At 38.3% G+C, this 20,712-nt stretch overlaps 1 protein-coding gene across 4 annotated transcripts in view; it reads right to left on the bottom strand.

The window, feature by feature from the left end:
* The window catches only part of LOC104612630 (vacuolar fusion protein CCZ1 homolog B-like), a 70,080-nt gene extending 49,663 nt beyond the window's left edge, over nucleotides 1-20,417 (bottom strand). The window contains exons 1-3 of one of the 4 annotated variants that reach the window (XM_010280125.3): nucleotides 20,136-20,417; nucleotides 15,450-15,655; nucleotides 13,655-13,748 (exon numbers count right to left, since the gene is read on the bottom strand). In XM_010280125.3, coding sequence (XP_010278427.1) covers nucleotides 13,655-13,748; nucleotides 15,450-15,655; nucleotides 20,136-20,237 — 402 coding nt within the window. In that variant the 5' untranslated portion in view covers nucleotides 20,238-20,417. The remainder of the gene's footprint in view (nucleotides 1-13,654; nucleotides 13,749-15,449; nucleotides 15,656-20,135) is intronic. The other 3 variants (XM_088893278.1, XM_010280126.3, XM_088893277.1) reach the window with 3 other exon arrangements.
* Between the last annotated feature and the right edge of the window lie 295 nt (nucleotides 20,418-20,712).

Genomic DNA, 20,712 nt, shown 5'->3' with positions numbered 1-20,712 from the left:
CATACTGTGGATTAGAGGGGCACACTATTAATTTCTGCTATGATTTACATGGTCCACCCAACACTTGGGCTAACCATGATGTGACTAGGGGCAGTGGTACAGCTAGTGAAAATCAGCAAACTGACCCAATCCCCTCCACATCTACTGGTGCTTCTGGGAAGGAGATGGTGAGTGTACCACGTGCGGTATATGAGCAGTTCCTTCAAACATCTTCTCAATAGAACACAACTACCCTTGCCCATTCAGGTATGGCTTGCTTGGCTTCCAAGCCTTCACACTGGATCATTGACTTTGGAGCCTCGGATCATATGTCTAGAACTCCAAATGTATTTTCTTCACTTTCTCGGTCCTCCACATCTCAAACAATTACTCTTGCTAATGGTGTTGGTGATGTTGATCTTTCCTCCTTATCTTTATCATCTGTTTTATATGTTCCCAAGTTCCCTTTTAACCTTATGTTTGTTAGTAGATTAACCAAGTCACTTAATTGTTCCATAACCTTTTATCCCTCTTCTTGTGTGTTTCAAGATCTCAAGATGGGGATGAAGATTGGTGGAGGGCATGAAGCAGGTAGATTGTATTACCTTGATGGTGGTGGCCCTCCAGTAGCATTTCAGTCGTCTCTTACTCCTCTTCAATGGCACTGCAGACTTGGTCATCCTTCTCTCAAGGCTCTGAAGTTGTTGGTTCCTTCTTTAAGTCATCTTTCATCATTGGATTGTGAGTTGTGTCAACTTCAGAAACATCATAGAGTTTCTTTTAGTCTGAGAGTTGATAGTCGTGTCTTGAGTCCTTTTTCTTTAGTTCATTATGATGTTTGGGGTCCAATTAAAGTAATGTCATACAATGGTTATAAGTATTTTGTAATTGTTAGATCCGGCTATACAAGGGTAGTATAGTCCTTTTATGTTTAGTTATATATGTATTGTTCAGCTGATGTGGCTCTCACTTAAGTGAGAGCACAATGGTAATTCTTGTATACCTTAGAAGAGTATAAATAAAAGAAGGGCCGACTAGAGGGATTTGAATTTTTCTCTCTAGTTCGGCTGTAACCTTTACTCCTCCATCTCTCTCTCTTCTCCTTCTCTTTCTTCTGGTCTGAACTTATACAAACATCTAGTTTGAGTTTTATCATGGTATCAGAGCCACGATAATCAGTTCAGATCAGTTATCTCCTTTTCTCTCTGTTCTGCGCATTCCTTTCTAGGGTTTTGTAGAATTCTCATTGATACCTAAAGAGTTTTCCAGAAAGAAAGAAAAGGACTGGTCGTTTTCTCCTTCAGGTGGTTTCCATGCCTCCAATGAGTGTAGTCATTGTGGTTTTGTGTGGTTGGTAGAAAACCCTTTACTCGCAATTCGAAGAGGGCTGGTTTTGTGATGGTGACAGTGCAGACTTGGTACCCTCTACTTGACAGGTACATGATCTTCGAACTAAGTTGTGGTATGTAGCAAGTTTTTTTATATGTTGCAGAACTGAATATCCTATACGTGAGGTGTGCTGTGAGGGTTTCTAGTGCTGACAGTAGACGGCAACAGTAGTGTTGTTGCTAAAAGTGGTGAACAATTGTGAATATTGTTGCTGAAACAGTGGTGAATAGTTGTGAGTGTTGTTGCTGAAACCTGATACTAGGAACCCTAGTGGTGTTTAGTCATTCGTGTGGAGTGTGGTGATTTATTAGGGCAGTAGAGTAACAATTTAGTGGTACAACTTCCCATTGTTTTCTTGTGCAGTCATGGGAGACAGCAGTGAATACAAATCAAGTGTGAAGGTGCCTTCTGATTATCTGAATGTGCAGATGACCTCTATAAAACTGAATGGTGAGAATTATGTCCCTTGGGCTAAGTCTGTTGAAGTTTTCCTGAAAGCCAAAAAGAAAGTGAAACATGTGAGGGAAGATATACCCCCAATTGATTCTCCGGGATATGATGAATGGGAGTAGGAGAATACTCAAATTATGACTTGGCTATGGAACAGCATGGAGCCTAAAATTAGTATGAACTTCATGTTTTTAGATACAACCAAAGAAGTATGGGATCATGCGAAGAAACTATATTCTGGACAAGATAACACTACTAGGGTTTACCAACTGTACCAAGAGTACTTCAATCTGCAACAAGGGAATCAGAGTATTGAGGACTATTATGCCAGTATGAGAAATTTACGAAATGAGTTGAATGTTTATCATCCTCTTACACCTGATGTCAAAATTCAGCAACAACAGAGAGAGCAGTTGGATGTGACCAAATTTTTAGTAGGGCTGAAGTCTGAGTATGAACCCGTAAGGGCACAGATACTAGGTGGATCTGCTCTTCCCTCTCTTGAGGAAGTGTTTACTCGACTTCGGAGGATTTCAGTTGGATCCACAAAGACTTCCACTATGCCAGATAGGTCTGCATTTGCAGTTACGAGAGGGGGAGGTCGTGGTGGTAGAGGAGGTCAGCATGGTCGTGGTAGTGGTGGTGGACCCATGTATGGTCGTGGTGGTGGTGGCATGTATAATCGTGGTGGTGGTTGTGTTGGAGGACGAGACTCAGGGGGAGCCCGTGGTAGGAGACGTGGTAATACTCAGAGAAGGTGTACTCATTGTGGTATGGAGGGACATACTATCAACTTTTGCTATGATCTACATGGCCCACCTTCAACCTGGGCAAATCATGCGGTTGTAAATGGTGGTAGCTCAAGACAAGAATCTCAAGTTACTGGTCAGATCCCCACTACATCTACAGATACTTCCAGAAAAGAGATGGTGAGTGTTTCACAAGATGAGTATGAGCGGTTCATTCAAGGTACATCTCAACAGAACGTGACTACCCTTGCACACATAGGTACGGCTTGTATGGTTTCCACACCTTCCCGTTGGATTAGATTTTGGAGCTTCCGATCATATGATTGGAACTCCAGGTGTGTTTTCATCCATTTCTCCGTCCTCCACTTCCCAATCTGTTACTCTTGCTAATGGCTCTACATCAGCCATACGTGGTGTTGGTAATGTTGGCATAGACTCATTATCCCTCTCCTCAGTTTTATATGTTCCCAAGTTTCCCTTTAACCTAATGTCTATTAGTAAATTGACTAAGTCTCTTAATTGCTCAATAACTTTTTACCCTTCCTCTTGTGTGTTTCAGGATCTCAAGACGGGGATGAAGATTGGTGGAGGGCATGAAGCTGGTGGACTATATTATCTTGATGGAGGTGGTTCGACAACAGTTCTTCAGTCATCTCTCTCCCCTCATCAATGGCATTGCAGCCTTGGTCATCCGTCTCTTAGAGCTCTTCAGTTACTTGTTCCGTCATTGAGTTGTCTTTCTAATTTAAATTGTGAGTCATGTTAGTTTGGGAAATATCATCGTGTCTCCTTTAGTCCTAGAGTTGATAGTCGTACATCGAGTCATTTTTCTTTAGTCCATTCGGACATCTAGGGTCCAAATAGAGTAGTGTCTTATAATGGTTACAAGTACTTTGTAATTTTTGTTGATGATTATTCAAGGATGTCATGGCTTTACCTTATGAAAGAAAAGAGTGAATTGTTTTCTATCTTTCAGAAATTTTATGCTGAAATTCGCAATCAATTTGGTGTACATATTAAAAGTCTTCGTTCTGATAATGGCCGTAAGTATTTTTCTACACCCTTTCAAGAATATTTGGAACAACATGGCATTATCCATCAAACCTCATGTACTTACACCCCTCAACAAAATGGGGTGGCTGAAAGAAAGAACCGTCACCTTTTGGAAACTACTCAGTCCCTCTTACATCAGATGAATGTCCCCAAACCCTTTTGGAGTGATGTTGTACTTACATCCTTCTTTCTTATTAACCGCATGCCCATGTCTATCCTTGAAGGTCAGTCCTCTTTCTCTGTTCTGTTTCCCACGTTGTCTCCTTTTCCCCTTACTCCCAGAGTTTTTGGATGCGTGTGTTTCGTTCATAATCTTGGGCCTGGAATGGACAAGTTAGATGCTAGATCCACTAAGTGTGTCTTTCTTAGCTATTCCAAGACTCAAAAAAGGTATGTGTTATAATCCTCGTTCTCGGTGTTCTTTTGTGTGTTCTGATGTTACATTTTTTGAGTCTGTTCCTTTCATCTCCAGGTCAGATACTTCTTCTCGTCCATTGCCATCACCCCCTCTTCCAGTTCCTATTGAGGATCTCGTTCCTCTTGTTCCAGTTGTGACCCAGTCTTTGCCTCCAGTGCAGCTACCTGAGAGAGGATCACCTATTCAGCAAGTGTATACTCATCGTCAGGCACCGGCTCCTCCCCCAGCTTCATCACCGTCGACAGATCCGGCAGTTGATCCCACCCCAACCCCAACCCCAAGTTCTAACCTTGATCTTCCTATTGCTTTGTGGAAAGGTAAACGCAGTTGCACTCTCCACCCCATTTCCAATTATGTTTCTGTATCTCACCTTTCGGCTTCCCATCGACAGTTTGTTTCTATGTTATCCTCTGTCTCTATTCCCAAGGATGTCCAGGAAGCCCTCACTTCTCAAGGGTGGCGCCAAGCAATGGAAGAAGAGCTCTCAGCCCTGACTCATACTCATACGTGGGACCTTACCACTCTTCCGCCTGGTAAGCATGTTGCCGGTTGTAAGTGGGTGTACACAGTTAAATACTTACCTGATGGGAGTGTTGAACGGTTGAAAGCTCGGTTAGTTACCAAAGGTTATTCACAGCAGTATGGTATTGATTACACAGACACCTCTCCGGTTGCCAAAATTGGATCAGTTCGTGTTCTGATTTCTATTGCTGCTATGTTTGATTGGCCCTTGTTTCAGCTTGACATCAAGAATGCTTTTTTACATGGTGATCTTCTTGAGGTGTACATGGAGCAACCACCAGGGTTTGTTGCTCAGGAGGAGGGTGAGAAGGTAATGTAGACTTAAGAAGGCTATTTATGGACTTAAACAATCTCCCCGTGCATGGTTTGGGAGATTTAGTGAAGTGGTGAAGAAGTTTGGAATGAAACAATATCAGGTTGACCATTCCGTATTCAGCTATGAATCAAATGCTGGGAAGATTCTCTTGGTGGTATATGTAGATGACATTGTTATCCTAGGCAGTGACAGACCAGGAATTGACAAGCTGAAGACTTACTTGGCAAATTAAGAAACTTCCTAGGGATAGAGGTTGCGAGGTCCAAGAATGGTATTAATCTATGCCAGAGGAAATATGTTCTTGATCTGCTAGAAGAAACAGGGTTGTTGGGTGCCAGACCAGCTGAAACACCTATGGAACTGAATGTTAAATTGGGTAGTGATACAGGTGAGGAGTTTGAGGATCCGGGAAGGTACAGAAGGTTGGTGGGTAAGCTTAATTACCTAACCATCACTCGACCTAATATCTCATTTGTGGTCAGTGTAGTGAGTCTGTTTATGCGGAACCCTCGAATCCCACAATGGGAGGCAATCCTAAGGATTGTGAGGTATTTGAAGGGTGCTCCAGGCCGTGGTTTGTTGTATAATAGTGGAGGAAGTCTTGAGATAGAGGGCTACATGGATGCTGATTGGGCTGGGTCCATATCTGATAGAAGGTCCACTACATGGTATTACACTTTTCTTGGTGGGAACTTAGTGACATGGAAGAGTAAGAAGCAGACAGTGGTAGCAAGAAGCAGTGCAGAGGTTGAATATAGGGCTATGGCACACACAACATGCGAACTAGTGTGGTTGAAGCATCTACTATAGGAGATGGGATACTCAATTGACACTCCTATGAAGTCATACTGTGACAATCAAGCTGCAGTTCATATCTCCTCCAATCCAGTGTTTCATGAAAGGACGAAGCACATAGAAGTGGATTGCCACTTTGTACATGAGAAGGTGCTTAGTGGAGTGATAAATACAGCATATATGAACACAGGAAATCAATGGGCAGATCTGTTTACCAAAGGGTTGAATCGGGGAAGACTGGACTACATATGTAACAAGCTGGGACTATAATGACATATACTCACCAGCTTGAGGGGGAGTGTTAGAGCCGGCTATACAATGGTAGTATAGTCCTTTTATGTTTAGTTATATATGTATTGTTCAGCTGATGTGGCTCTCACTTAAGTGAGGGCACAATGGTAATTTTTGTATACCTTAGAAGAGTATAAATAAAAGAAGGGCCAACTAGAGGGATTTGAATTTTTCTCTCTAGTTCGGTTGTGACCATTTCTCCTTCTTTTTCTCCTTCTCTCTCTCTTCTCCTTCTTATCTGAACTTATACGAACATCTAGTTTGAGTTTTATCAGTAAATTTTGTTGATGACTTTTCAATGATGACATGGATCTATCTTATGAAAGATCGTAATGAATTGTTTACTATTTTTCAAAAATTTTATGCTGAAATACATACCCAATTTGGTGTTCATATTAAAATTCTTCTCTCCGATAATGCAAAAGAGTACACCTCAACACCATTTCATCAATACTTAGAGCACCATGGGATAATTCATCAAACTTCTTATTCCTACACTCCACAATAGAACGGTGTTGCTGAATGGAAAAATCGACATCTACTTGAAACTACTCGGTCTATGATGCTTAATATGAATGTCCCAAAGCGTTTTTGGAGTGATGCTGTCCTCACATCATGTTTTCACATCAATCGGATGCCCATGCCCATCCTTGGAAGTCAATCCCCCTTTTCAATGTTATTGCCCACTTTGTCTCCGTTTCCTCTCACCCCAAGAGTCTTTGGGTGTGTTTGTTTTGTTCAAAATTTGGAGCCTGGTTTAGATAAGTTAGATGCATGAGCTATTAAGTGCATCTTCCTTAGATACTCCAGGACATAAAAAGGGTATAAGCGCTATAACCCTAACTCCCATAAGTCATTTCTGTGTTCCGATGTCACCCTCTTTGAATCGGTTCCATTTTTCTCGGACACTGTGGTTCCTTCTCCTTCCCCCGTAGTTCCACTTCCCGTCCCTGTTGAGGATCCCCTTCCCATGGTTCCTATTCTAGTTGCGGGTCCCCCTCCCATGCCAGTTACTACTGAGAGGCCACCAATCAGACAAGTGTACACTCACAGAAGAGCACTGGCCCCTCCTCCAATTCAGCCCTCGTCGACAGATCCTCTGGTTGCATCTTTTCCTTCAGACCTTGATCTTCCTATTGCCCTGCGGAAAGGTAAACGTACTTGTACTTCTCATCCTATTTCACACTATGTTTCAGGTGCTCACCTTTCTGCTTCCCATCGCAACTTTATATCATTGCTATCATCTATTTCCATTCCCAAAACTATCCAGGAAGCCCTTACCTCCTCAGGGTGGCGGCAAGCAATGGAAGAGGAACTGTTTGCTCTACAACACAATCACACGTGGGAACTCACTACTCTTCCTCCTAGTAAGCATGTTGTTGGGTGTAAGTAGGTCTACACAGTGAAGTATCTTCCAAATGGCAGTGTGGAACGATTGAAGGCCAGGTTAGTAGCTAAGGGCTATTCTTAGTTGTATGGTGTGGACTATATGGAGGCATTTTCTCCTGTGGCTAAAATTGGTTCAATTCGGGTGTTGATATCATTAGTTGCTATGTATGCTTGGCCTCTCTTGCAACTTGACATAAAAAATGCCTTCCTGCATGGTGATCTCATTGAGGAGGTGTATATGGAGCAACCACCAGGGTTTGTTGCTCAGGGGGAGGATGGTAAGGTTTGTAACTCAAAAAGGCAATTTATGGACTGAAACAATCTCCACGTGCATGGTTTGGCGGATTCAGTGAAGTAGTGAAGAACTTTGGGATGAAACAGTGTTAGGTAGACCATTCTGCGTTCAGCCATGACTCAAACGATGGAAAAATCTTGCTAGTGGTGTATGTGGACGATATTGTCATAACTGGGAGTGACAATAGTGGAATTGATAGGTTGAAGAAATTCCTAAAAGACCACTTCAATACGAAAGATTTTGATAAGCTGAAGTACTTTTGAGGGATAGAAGTTGCAAGGTCAAGACATGGAATTAACTTATGTCAAAGAAAATATGTTCTTGACCTACTTGGAGAAACAGGATTGTTAGGTGCTAAACCAGTCGAGACTCCTATGGAACCGAATGTCAAGTTGAGTGTTGATGCAGGTGAAGAGTTTGATGATCTTGGAAGATACAAGAGATTGGTGGGAAAGTTGAACTATCTGACTATTACCCGGCCCGATATATCATTTGTTGTGAGTATGGTGAGACAGTTTATGCAACATCCTCGAATTCCTCATTGGGAAGTAGTTCTAAGGATTGTTAGGTACCTGAAGGGTGCTCCAGGTCATGGTTTGCTATACAAAAGTGGAGGGACTCTTGAGATAGTAAGGTATACAGATGCTAATTGGGCTGGTTCTGTATCAGACAGGAGATCAACTACAGAGTATTGTACATTCCTTGGTGGCAATCTTGTAACTTGGAAGAGTAAGAAACAAATAGTGGTGGCAAGGAGTAGTGCAGAAGCTAAGTACAGGGCTATGGCTCATAGCACATGTGAACTAGTATAGTTGAAGAACTTGCTGCAAGAGATGGGGTTCTCAGTTGACAAACCCATGAGACTATACTATGATAATCATGCAGCTGATCACATATCTTCTAATCTAGTCTTCCATGAGAGAACAAAGCATATTGAGGTCGATTGTTACTTTGTAAGAGAGAAAGTAATCAGTGGAGTGATAACCACATCTCATGTGAGCTCGGGAAATAAGTGGGCAGATCTCTTTACGAAGGGATTGTCTCGGGGCAGAGTAGATTATATTTGTGACAAGCTGGGACTATATGACATATACTCTCCAGCTTGGGGGGGAGTGTTAGAGTTCATAGAACAGGGGTATTTTGGTCTTTTAGGTTTATCTATTTGAGAATGAAAGGTCTGTTTTATTCAAGTTTAAGTTGTGTCCCATCACTTATAAGGGACAATATTGTCTTTCTTGTAACTGAGTTTATTTGAGATAAATACAAGTGGATCGACTAGAGAGGGCTAACTTTTTCCTCTACTGGCCAAACCCTTCTTCTCCTTCTTCTCTTCTTTTTCTTCCTCTTCTTCTTCTCTACTTTGACCTAGAATTGAATAGGGTTGTACAGTTTTAAAACATGGAGGCATGACACAAGGTGTGAGGCGTAGTTCATAACATAAGAGACATAAGCCTTTTTTTTTTTTGATCAATAACACTTTCATTAACTCATCATTAGAAAAATTACATTAGGAAGACAAACACACTTATCTTCCAAGAACAACAAAGAGCCTCAAGAAAAGGAAAAAAAGAAAGAAAACACACTATAGTTACAGCTTAGCTAAACCGTTAGCTATGGAATTAGCCGATCTTTTAACCCAACGTATCTTAACTTCCATCTCTTGCACCAACCACTTGAATTTCCTCCTCTCATTATTGTACTTCCATAAGCCATTGTGATCTTTAATCAGCCACTCTATCACCACCTCTGGATCCCCTTCAATTAAGAGTTTCCTGATGTTCAATTCCTTAGCTTTCTAGACTCTTTCCATAACTGCAAAGATCTCAGCTCTAAGGGAGTCACCCACTCCAATTGGGCCTGAGAACATGGCAGAAATGACCCCATTTTCATCACTAAAAACACCCCCAATCCCTGATTGTCCCGGATTTCCCCTGCTACACCCATCAAAGTTTAGTTTCACGAATCCACCAGGTGGAGGGGTCCAAGCCACACTCATTACTGACTTAGTCTGTGTGCAACTTGCAATTTCACCCCACTTCCTCAACATGTCATCCACAGTGTAATTTGTGAAAAGCTCCAAAGATTTCAGCCACTATACCGCCCTAATATGAATGATAGCCCTCAGATCTACTGCTCCTCTCTGAGCTTCTAAGAATATCCTGGAGTTTCTTTCTTCCCAAAGTGTCCAACATACTGCAGCCCTTAGTCCTCTCCACATTGTCCTTCCCCTTTTTATCCGCCACCTAAACAGAGAAGGGGAAAAAAGGCCATGCAAGTCTGATGGGGGATTCCAGCTACATCCAAATAGGGACAGAGCCCATTCCCACATTGACCTTGCAAAATGGCAAGACACCAGTAGGTGAAAACCAGTCTCCCCATCCGCTTTACAAAGAACACACCACTGAGGTGACAAGCAAGTATTGGGTCTCTTCTTTTGGAGTAGATCACCAGTGTTGATTCTTTCCAAATAGGCTTCCCAACAAAAACTACCAACCCTAGGAGGTATTGCTTTGCACCAAACCTCATCAACAGGAAAAGGAGGGAAGGTAGGACTGGTGGACTGACTTAAGACTTTGAAGAAAGAAGCACAATAAAAAATGCCGTTGGGAGAAGGTGTCCAAATTCTAGAATCCTCCCTAGTGGGGTCTAAAACAACGTTATCAAGAATTGCAATAAAGCTCAAAATATTGTCAAAGTCTGAGTCCCTCAAAATAAGAGACATAAGCCTCCCAAACACAAGGCGGTGTAAGCCTCCTTAAGAGGGGGATGACGAGGAAGAAAAGGAAGGAGGATTTCATTTTTCTTTATTTCTAATAAAAATCTTTTATATTAAGAAGAATGAAGATGCATAGCACTAGTACAAAAAAGCCAAATTGGGCTGCATCGAAAAGGGCCTAGGGGTTTGGGCTCTAGGGGGCTTTGCCCCCCCCCCCCCCAGTCAAGAGGGTCCAGGAGCTGAGCCCCCAGTCCACTTTCTTTCCCCTGATCTCTTCTTCCCTTCCCTTTCCTTTTCTTTTCTTTTCTTTCTTTCCTCTTTCCTTCTTTCTTCTCTTTCTTTCTTTTTCTTTCCCTTTCCTTTTTTTCTTTTTTCTTTTTTCTTTTTTTTTTGTCTTTTTATATGAGGTGTGCATGAGGCGCATAAGGTGTATGAGGCATATGCCTCTTGCACCTGAGGCGTACACCTCAAAGGTGTCAATGCCTCTGGCATACACATTAGGGCATTTTGGGGGCTCCTCGCCTGGAGGCACACCTCCCACACATTTTTAAAACACCGTTCCTATCATAAGATTCTCTGAAGCTTTCATCAAATCATCCTTTACAATTTATCAGCAATGTTGAAATAAACTCATGGAAAAACCATCAGGTCCCATAGCATAATTTATTTATTTGTTTACTTGGAATCCTCTCTCAAACAAAAGAGGGAAATGTAAACCATAAATTTCAATAGGAAAATTCTGCAATTAAATGTTGTCTGGTTTAATTTGTTCATTTATACTTCTAAGTCAAAATCAAAAGGTTTTCTATGCCTTTAGCAAAGATTAGGGTTTTCAATGGACTCTGAAAATCTGAAACCCAATCCTACTATCTTGGATTCGTAAGATTTGTTTACACAATCGGATCAGATTTGGATGTTATAACCAGCATTCAATTAATGATCAGAATATATATGGATTTAACCCCATGGTCCCCGTCCCATCTAATTAAGGTCCAAGTTTGTTTAATTTTTTTATGATATAATATATATAATCATATAAATTTATACTAATAAATTCAACATGTCATATTTATATAAAGTTTAAAAAGTAATTAACTTTTATAAATTCTTTACTCAGATTAAATCCAAATCCAAACTGAGCCTAATAGGATTTGAATCCAATTTGAGATCCCTAGATCCATTGAATTTTGGATCAGATTCAGATTTTGATTTTTCAATAATCAAATTAGATCTGGTACAGATGTGACTGGATCCAATCCAAATCCAACCAAATTATAGCCCTAGTGGAGTTGTAAGGGAATATTTGCATGATATCTAGAATGGGGGCTTACCTAAATATTAAAAACCTAGTTGCTGGTCTAACTGGATGAATTATGTTATGTGAGAAATCCATCAATCTTTTCTATTAACACCACCTTATGAAGTCCTTAGAAAGCTATCAAGACTTCTTATCAATTTTGTACCAGTTACAAGGGGGAAGTTCTAGGAAATCACTAGAATGGAGATACCCCACTTTGTCCTACCCTAGACTAGAGTTTATAATCTCTCAACCTTAAAACACAAAACCATTGTTGATTTGTTTCAATTGAGGGCCAAGATCTTGGAATCAAGGCTTCAAAGGGGGTCTGAGAGAACCCAAAATTTTTAAGATTGTTGACTTGATATAATGTAAAGAAGGGGGTCTTGGAATCAAGGTTTCAAGGCTGGATAATAAGGTTTGGATTCTCAATACCAATCATAACCTTTTGCTTCCCTCTTTCTTTAAGACAATCAAACATCTGTGACGCACCCATTTCCAACTAAAGCCTTATTGATAGGGCCTACTCCTCCAAAGATGACAGGTTTTTTGTTGGGAGGCAGCCTCTCAGACAGTCAGATCATTAATACCTAGAAGAGACTACAAAGGAAATGGAAGACATGATGTTTGTCCCCTGATCTGTGCAACCTATGTCTGAAGAATGAGAAAACACCAATACCTTTTTGACTTGTCAGTATGCCACTCAAGTTTGGAATGACTCCTCTTTGGAGGTATTTGGATAGTACTACCAAATATTATAGCTCTTTTCTCCTCTAATATAGTTGCATGTCACATAAAAAGGCCAAAAAAATTGTGATATTGCACTCGAGTAGTAACTCCAGGAGTTTATTGGAGAGAGAAATACTAAAGTTTTTTTAAAATAAAGAATTAACTGTGGATTCTTTAATTGAATTTGTTGTGGTAAGAATTGTACATTGGGCCTTTTGGTGTGTGATGAATTCAGGAGTCAAAATTGATAATTGTTAAGAGGATAGCAGATTGTGAATGGTTGTCACATAAGAAGCCAGCAGAGGTAGGTTGAATGGAGGGCACCTGAGATGGAAAGGCTGAAACTCAATTTTGTCAGATGCAGCCTTGGCAAACAGGAACTTCAGGGGTGGTGGGATGATGAGAGACAATAATGGCAATATATTTCTCAGCTTTTCATGACCAAATTATGAAAAACAATTCATTGATGGCTGAACTTTTAGCCATTATTCAACACTTAAAACTGGCAGCAATGCAATGATGGAAAGATTTATTGTAAGAGAATGCCAAATTGTTATTTCTTGGATGAGAACAGAAATAAAAATACCTTGGTTGTATGCACCCTTAAACAGGAACATGCTTTAGGATGCAACCTGAAATGGCTCATTCAGGTCAGTCCCTAGGACCGCAAATGTATTGGCTGATGCTCTAGCAAAGGGGCATCAAGGGAGAGGTTGGGGATACCTTGCCTAGGATTGAAATTGTAATTATTTTATTGTTATATTGAATCGGTCAAGGATAGCCTTATATTTCTGCACTACTATTCAATTTCTTGGGAAGAATGGTTTTCGATTTAATACATTCTTTTCTGTTATCTATCAAAAAAATGTTTCACTTGAACCACCAAAAAACATAGCATCCAAACCAAATACAACTAGAAAGGAACAACATCATGAAAGAAGCAATCTCCAGGCCTTTTAAGCTAGATCCACTGAATCTCTCCTGCCTTCTGAGTAATGAAATTAAATTTGCTTATAAGAGAGGGAGAAAATAGTGGACCTGGTGAATACAAGTTGCCCTCAAAGTCCTCTCTTGAAACGCCCTTGTATTCATGATGTGAATGGTTATGGTTTACAATCATGTCTTGCACATCATGAATTCTAGGGTATTTCAAGAGAAGACAATATACAAGCATCATTCAATATTTGAACTTCATCAGCAGTAAATGACATCATTCAGTATTGAAAAGTCAGCAACAAGACAATTCAAAGAAATCCAACATCATACCATAACCATCCATATATCTGGCTCTGCCTGATAAAAGACATGTGAGTGCCTCTCTGCTTCTATGACCTCACAAGCAGCATCTGGAGAGAAAATCCTGCATAATACTAATGTTATGACTTTCCAAAAAAAAAAAAAAAAAATTGTGAATAACAGAAGCATCTGCATGCACTATAATATTACAACAAAAAAAAGAAAAGAAAATTAACCTTCACAGCCACATTCACTCCAATTGCCTTTGGTTACACAATAGTCACCTTAGTTTAAGCAACTCCATAAGTGATGTATTTTTATTTTATTTACCTACTTCGTCAAACAAAGCGTGATTTATTTTATTTACTTACTTCCATGTCCAATTATTAGCAGTTCCTTGAAGAACCCATGGACCGTCGGAGTTTGACAATGTGTCTGACATGGGCACTCCATACCTGCTGTTCTGAAATTAATGAAATAGTGTTTTATGAGAGTTTTGATTTTTTTGAATTTTCTGCTCCTAGTTCTCCCGTATCTGCTGTTCCCATTGCTATTACATTGACATGAACAGTATCAGCAAACAGTGCCTACTAGTTAAGAATACCTATTTCAGGTTTGATTTGCTTCCATGCCCAATTATTAGCAGCTCCTACATTCTGTCTGCATTAGTTTAGATACCCAGAAAAACAATTAAGGGTCCTTTTGGTTCCCTGGAAATAGGTGCCTGGAATCAGAATCGGAATGGGATTCCCATTCCAGAGTCTGTCAATAAATAAAGAACTCATGACAAAAAAACTCCAAACCCTAATACTAATAAAACAAGAATATATTAATAATTAAAATAATAATAAACATTAATAAAATAATAGTACTATAATAAAATATTAATATAATATAATTAAAGTAATAATAAAATACTAACATAGTAATTATTAAATAAACAAATTAATAAGAAAATAATATATTAATAAAATATTCATAAAATTAATGATAAATACTAAGACAATAATTATTAAATACTAATAAAATAATAATTATATATTCATAGAATATTAATAGAGTAACAATAAAATAATAAATAGACAAACAAAATTGAAAATTTTCAGTTGATTCCAATTCCAACTCCAAATGAACCAAACAGCAACAATCAGAATCCAACTCCAATTCCTGACTGAACCAAACAGACGTTAGGAATAGGTGATTTCGATTCCGATTCCTGGGATTCCAATTCCAAATCCAATTCTGGTCCTGTTAGAGAACCAAACTGACCCTAATAAAAGTATGATTTTTATTTTTAGTTTTACTATAAAAAAACACGATTTTTATGTTGATTCCCAATTGTTTTAAGCCGTTACCAATTAACATTTTTAGTAACATCCACTAAATCAAATGCAAAGGTCGACAAGGGAGATGCTATATGGCTCTCAAAGTGGTTTAAATCATCTAATACCTTTCAATTATATCATTAATATGAAGAAAACCAATTTTAATTAGATTGAAACATGGAAAAGATAGTTTTTATATATATTTTTTACAGTAAAAGAAGAACTGAAAAGAGAAAAAGAGTAAGAAAGTGGAGATAAACAGAAAATGTGAGAAATCCCCAACCCACCACAAGCTATATAAGCAGCATAACACCAACCTCTTAAGAAACAAATCCATAAGATATATATCATATACCTAATAACAGAACTTCTTCATGCTGATAGACTTGGCTAAATCTAGAACAAAGCTTTAAAGGGCTCTACGCCACAGCAGAACTGACACCCCCATGTATCCTCTTATCTAGTATTATACACCAAGCACCAAAATGATTCTTACTGACCTTGTAAATGTGATAAGTCCTTCACTAAGCCCTATTACAGAAAGTTGTGTTGAAAAAGACAAATCAGCAGGAAAGAAAAACAGAATCTTATCAAGTTCCTGTCCTTCATGCTGCCCTCTCCTCAAGTCGAATATACAAAGTTGGATACCTTCATTGGTAGTGGCAGTAGACGAGAGACCCATTATAAAATCTTCTGATTCCTGCAGCTTAAAAGAAAAGCAAATCAAAATGTTTTTAATTTTTATTGATAAACAAGTAAAATGGAATTCAAACAGTAAAAGCCAAACAAAAACATAGAAGTAACTTCTAAGAGTCAAATCCAAATCTACCATAAGAGGTTTGAAGCATAAAACATGATACAAAATCGATTAGTGTTTAGTAAAGGAATTAAAAATATTCACAAGGTTAATCTATCATTTCTAATGGCTTATAAGCTAGTTTTTACATCCACTGCACCTGGAATTTTTAGGGTTAAGAAGAAAAATAAACAATATTTCTCATGTAGCTGATTTTTAACATATGGATACTTGTAATTTTACTCAATAACATTTAGTGAAAAGAAAGAATTAGTGAGTAGAAAAGAAACTAGAGAGGAGAAAAAAGAATGAGAGAATGATGTTATGAATCAATCTAGGATCACATGCTCAATCAATTACCTATATCCTACAATTACAAAAATATCCCTGATATCTCCATGTAATTACAATAATTTTTAAAATAAACTCAAATGACTAAAATGCCCCTAAACCTTTCAACTCACCCCCTTAAGTTGAACATAGATATCATACATGTTGAGCTTGCTTAGATTCTGTTTCAACTTAGTTTTAAGGACACTTTTAGTCAAGCAATCAGCTAGTTGATCTTTAGATTTCACAAACTGCAAGCACACCTCCACTTGCAATACACTCCCTAATAAAACACATGTCCACTACTATATATTTGGTCTAGACGTGTTAAATTGGATTATGAATTATGTTTATGGCTCCCTGGTTATCACAATATAGTTTCATAGGCTTTTCAAACTGTATGTCAATGTCAATCAATAGATTCTTTAACCATAGCAATTCAGAAGCACCATGTGCCTTGTATTTAGTTTCTATGCTGGATTGGACTACCATAGACAGAGGTAAAAACCCAGAGGTTGAGTGTTTGTCACTCTATGATACAATGCTTCCTCCAACAAATGCATAGTAACCCAGAGGTTAAGTGTTTGTCATCTACAGGTCTAGCCTAGTTGGCATCAGTATGAGCCTCCACCTTAATGTGACCATAGTTAGAATATAGAATCCCCTTCCTATAGGCAAGATTCATTCCACTGCATGCATTTGTGTAAACTCTAGGCTGATGCATGTACTAACTAACCAAAGTGACCACACAGGCAATATCTAGTGAAGCCAAGCAAAGATGTAGCAATCTACCTAGCAACCTCTAACACTTCCCCTTATCAGATAATATCTCACCATCATAAGCTCCCAGATCCCAACCTATGGTTAGGGTCTATAGAATTGTCCACTGGTTTGGCTCCTAGCCTTCCTTTCTGCTTGAGATTTAAAACGTATTTCCTTTAAAAAATGAAAATCCCTTTCTTTAAGCTGGCTACCCCAATGCCAAGAAAGTACCTAAGATGTCCAAGGTCTACAATTTCAAACTCTAATGTCAAAACTGCTTTTATCCCTACAATCTCAGATTATCACTAGTAACTACAATATCATCCTCGTAGACAATCAACATGGTCACAAAATTCTCTACAATCTCAGATTGTATAGTTGGCACGAGACTGTAAGTCTAATCCTTTTGAATAGCTCCGCTGAAGCTGTCAAAGCAATCCCAAGGCAACTAATTGAGGCCATAAATTGACTTCTAAAGCCTATACACCTTCCCTTGACTGTTAGGAAAGCACGCCCTAAAGAAAATTCCATATACACTTACTCTTGTAAATCACCATTGAGGATGGCATTTTTAACATCTATCTAATGCAAAAGCCATGATAAATGAGCTGCTGCAAAGGAAAAAATAACCCAGATAGAACTCATTTTTGTTAGGGCAAAAATCTCCTAATAGTATAAATCTAGGCATAACCTTTTGCTGCAAGTCTTCAATTAGAAAACAAAATCATCACCCCCTATGATCCACTACCAATGATTACAGAAGTGATGGCATTTAAAGCCTGCAAACTCTTCATATGAATTAGTAAAAAATAAGCAGTCTCTCCATCTTTCCAATAACCCCTCCTTGAGAGAACTTTTTTCCCCTTTGAAGATTCTACTATTACGTTCATACCAGACCGACTAGACCAAATGGAACCAAATTCAACAAGATGCTGCCCCTTTTTCTGAACCATTTAAAGCAATGAGATAAGAATGTTGAGGTCCCTTAGAATCACCATATGTTTTCCAAATAGCTATAAGTGTGTCCATCTGCTTTAAGTGAACTGCAATGCTTCAAAAAATGTGATAGAGATTCCTCCCCTTGACTGCAAAGATTGTCCAGCATCATTCTTTTGGATTTTAGATTATTGATAGTGAGAATCCTATCTAGAATTTCAGTACAAATAGGAAAAAAAGAAATCTTCAAAGGACCTTGATTTTTCAAATCCATTGCCATGACACTTTAGCATCTCTTGTCTCTATCAGTTTGTTAAAGAACTGACAGAAACTGGCTGACTTCTCTACATTCCACCACACCTGTTCTTCAATGTTTGATTAAGGTTGGATCCTATTAACCTTTTATAAAAAGGATGACAATTCCTCAATTTCCCAATATTGAAGATCTCTTCTCATACCAGGGGGAAATAGATTGTCAGTCAAGCCTATTCTACAATTTTCCCCAATTATCTTCTCTTCTTCATGCCTTATCTTCTACCACTTCTATTTTCCTCACAAATAATGCTCTAAAGATTGATTGATATTCCAACTCATGGACATGCCTTGAATAAATATTGTAGTCCAGCAAATATAATTGATTTTATTTTACAGCTTAAAAGGTATACCAAGATAATATGATTCCTTTTTATTGTCAATTTTGGTCTGTAAATTCCATCATTATGTTCAGTGTCCACATGGCAAGTTAACAACATCTCACCTACCAAATTTTTATGTTACAGTAGCAAGAAACTCCAATTTAAAACACAAACTTAAGTGTATCAGCCATGAGACTATCCATATCTTAGCAACAGTCAACAGAATGGTCATCTCCTTTAGGTTCCATATATTTAAGGACTTCACCATAGAAAATAGAATTTTCCTTTAAGATCTTAATATGAAGTTCATAAATCATAAATGGTGGAATAACAGAGTAGATAATGCATCATATGACCAAAAGAAACAACAATTCCTCTCATCCATCAAAACATAAGACTTCAACTTAAGTGGAACCACGGTTCACAATATTGATGATCTTTGGCGATATATCCCCATTTTCTAGGTGGTGTCGTGGTGATACAAAATTTTCTGAGAATTCTTTTTTTCCAAATATCCCCGATGTTTTTCTAATATGTTGGCGATATTTCAGATTTCATTGATAGACTATATATATAGTAAATATTTGATCAGCAAGAAAAATGGATTATATTAAACTGATAATCTGGATATGACAAGGGCATGTTGTATCCATCCATAAGGATTCATCCCAATCCCATTTCAGGAATAAGATTTACAATGGTGCACAAAACATCTGTTGATAGACAATATATTTAACATTTTAAAGTTTTAGAATATTATTAAAACTTTTTAATATCTCATTAAAATCATCATAATTTTTTAAAATTATTTCCCTAAAAGAATCAACAAGGAATTGGTGATTGGATAATTGGCTTACTACTTTGATATGATTTACTTACTAATTTACTATAACTAAAAAGAAAAAGAAAAATGTGTATAACTGCAAAAGAGTACTGTCAATCTATTCAAGATATAAAGTAACAATAAAGACAAAAGAAAAAATGACATATATAAAGAAGAGAAGATGGCTAAAGACCAAAAGGGAGACATAAAGTAACATACCCATTACAGTCTCTTAATTTTTCCTATTTGATTTTTACAGTTATTTGCTATGGTCTTGAGCCTTAAATTTGCAATTATATTTCTTCTAATGATTTCTTGAAGGTTTATTAACTAATTCCATGTTTCTAGAAAATTTTCCTATTTTTTAGATTTTCCAAATATCATAGAGAAATTAGCGAAATATCTCCAAAATTTCTCCAATTCTACATAGTAAAATCTATATAAAAGGAACAAAGCAAGTATGAAATAGCAATCTCTCACAAAATCCTGTCTTATAAAGTGTTAAAACATAGTCTTGATACATGACAGCCAAAACCAGAAAGATATGTCACGACCTAGTAAATTACAACCCGGCCAATTCATCACTGATATGCGCTTCATTCCGTCTCACTGATTCCTTATCAAGTAAGCAGCAAATTACCAGTTGTATGGAAGTTCACAAGCATTGACGTTCTCAGAACGTATTACTAGAAAATTTTTAGATTTCTTCTAACTAAAATTATAATAAATCCAAACTTCAAAACTACAACTACAGAGCTCTAATCAACGCAAACTAAGATGGAACCTCTGCTCTTTTCGATTCTTTCCCAATTACATTAATCACGGGGGAAAGTTCAATAAACGCATTACAAAGATACAAAATTTGCTGAAACTAAGTAAAAAATCAAAAAGAACAGAGACCTACCCAAATTGATGAATCTCCCTCTCGAATTCTTTCACGCAAACGATAGTTGTCAGACTCGCTTCTTCCGCATAAGCTCAGGACTGCCTCGAAGCATCCGAACATTTACGAACTAGGCATTTCCCTGAAGCATAAAAGCAAAAGATCTCCCGAGTTTTGTACATCGATTCGTTAACACACAATGACCTGGATCTACGACGTAAGCAGCATGCTTTTAATATGGAATGTATTCCACACCATGGATTGAAGATCGACGGAAGGAATAATATCTGAGTTCCCGTCTTTGGTATCTTGCGAGATATCAGATATTTAATGCCTTCGTAATCAAACCCTTGAGGCTACCTAACTTTCTCCAACGAGCAACGGTTCTCGTTTTAGACAGTTGGACGAACCGATCGCGAATCAGACCCTTTGGCCCAAAGCCCAAACGCGACGGTAGGGTGGGCAATTAGGCGGGTTTGGGTGGGTTGGGTTTCGGCGTCAACCCGTCAAAACACGAACTTTCTCTCACAAATCAACGCTATAGAAAAAAATATAGCAAGAATTATAGAAAAATATAAATTTCAGAAAAATTAAATCC

Source organism: Nelumbo nucifera, chromosome 8, assembly GCF_055504915.1.
Source record: "Nelumbo nucifera cultivar China Antique chromosome 8, China Antique-T2T, whole genome shotgun sequence".
Taxonomy (NCBI): domain Eukaryota; kingdom Viridiplantae; phylum Streptophyta; class Magnoliopsida; order Proteales; family Nelumbonaceae; genus Nelumbo; species Nelumbo nucifera.
This window is presented reverse-complemented; position numbering and strand designations above follow the sequence as displayed.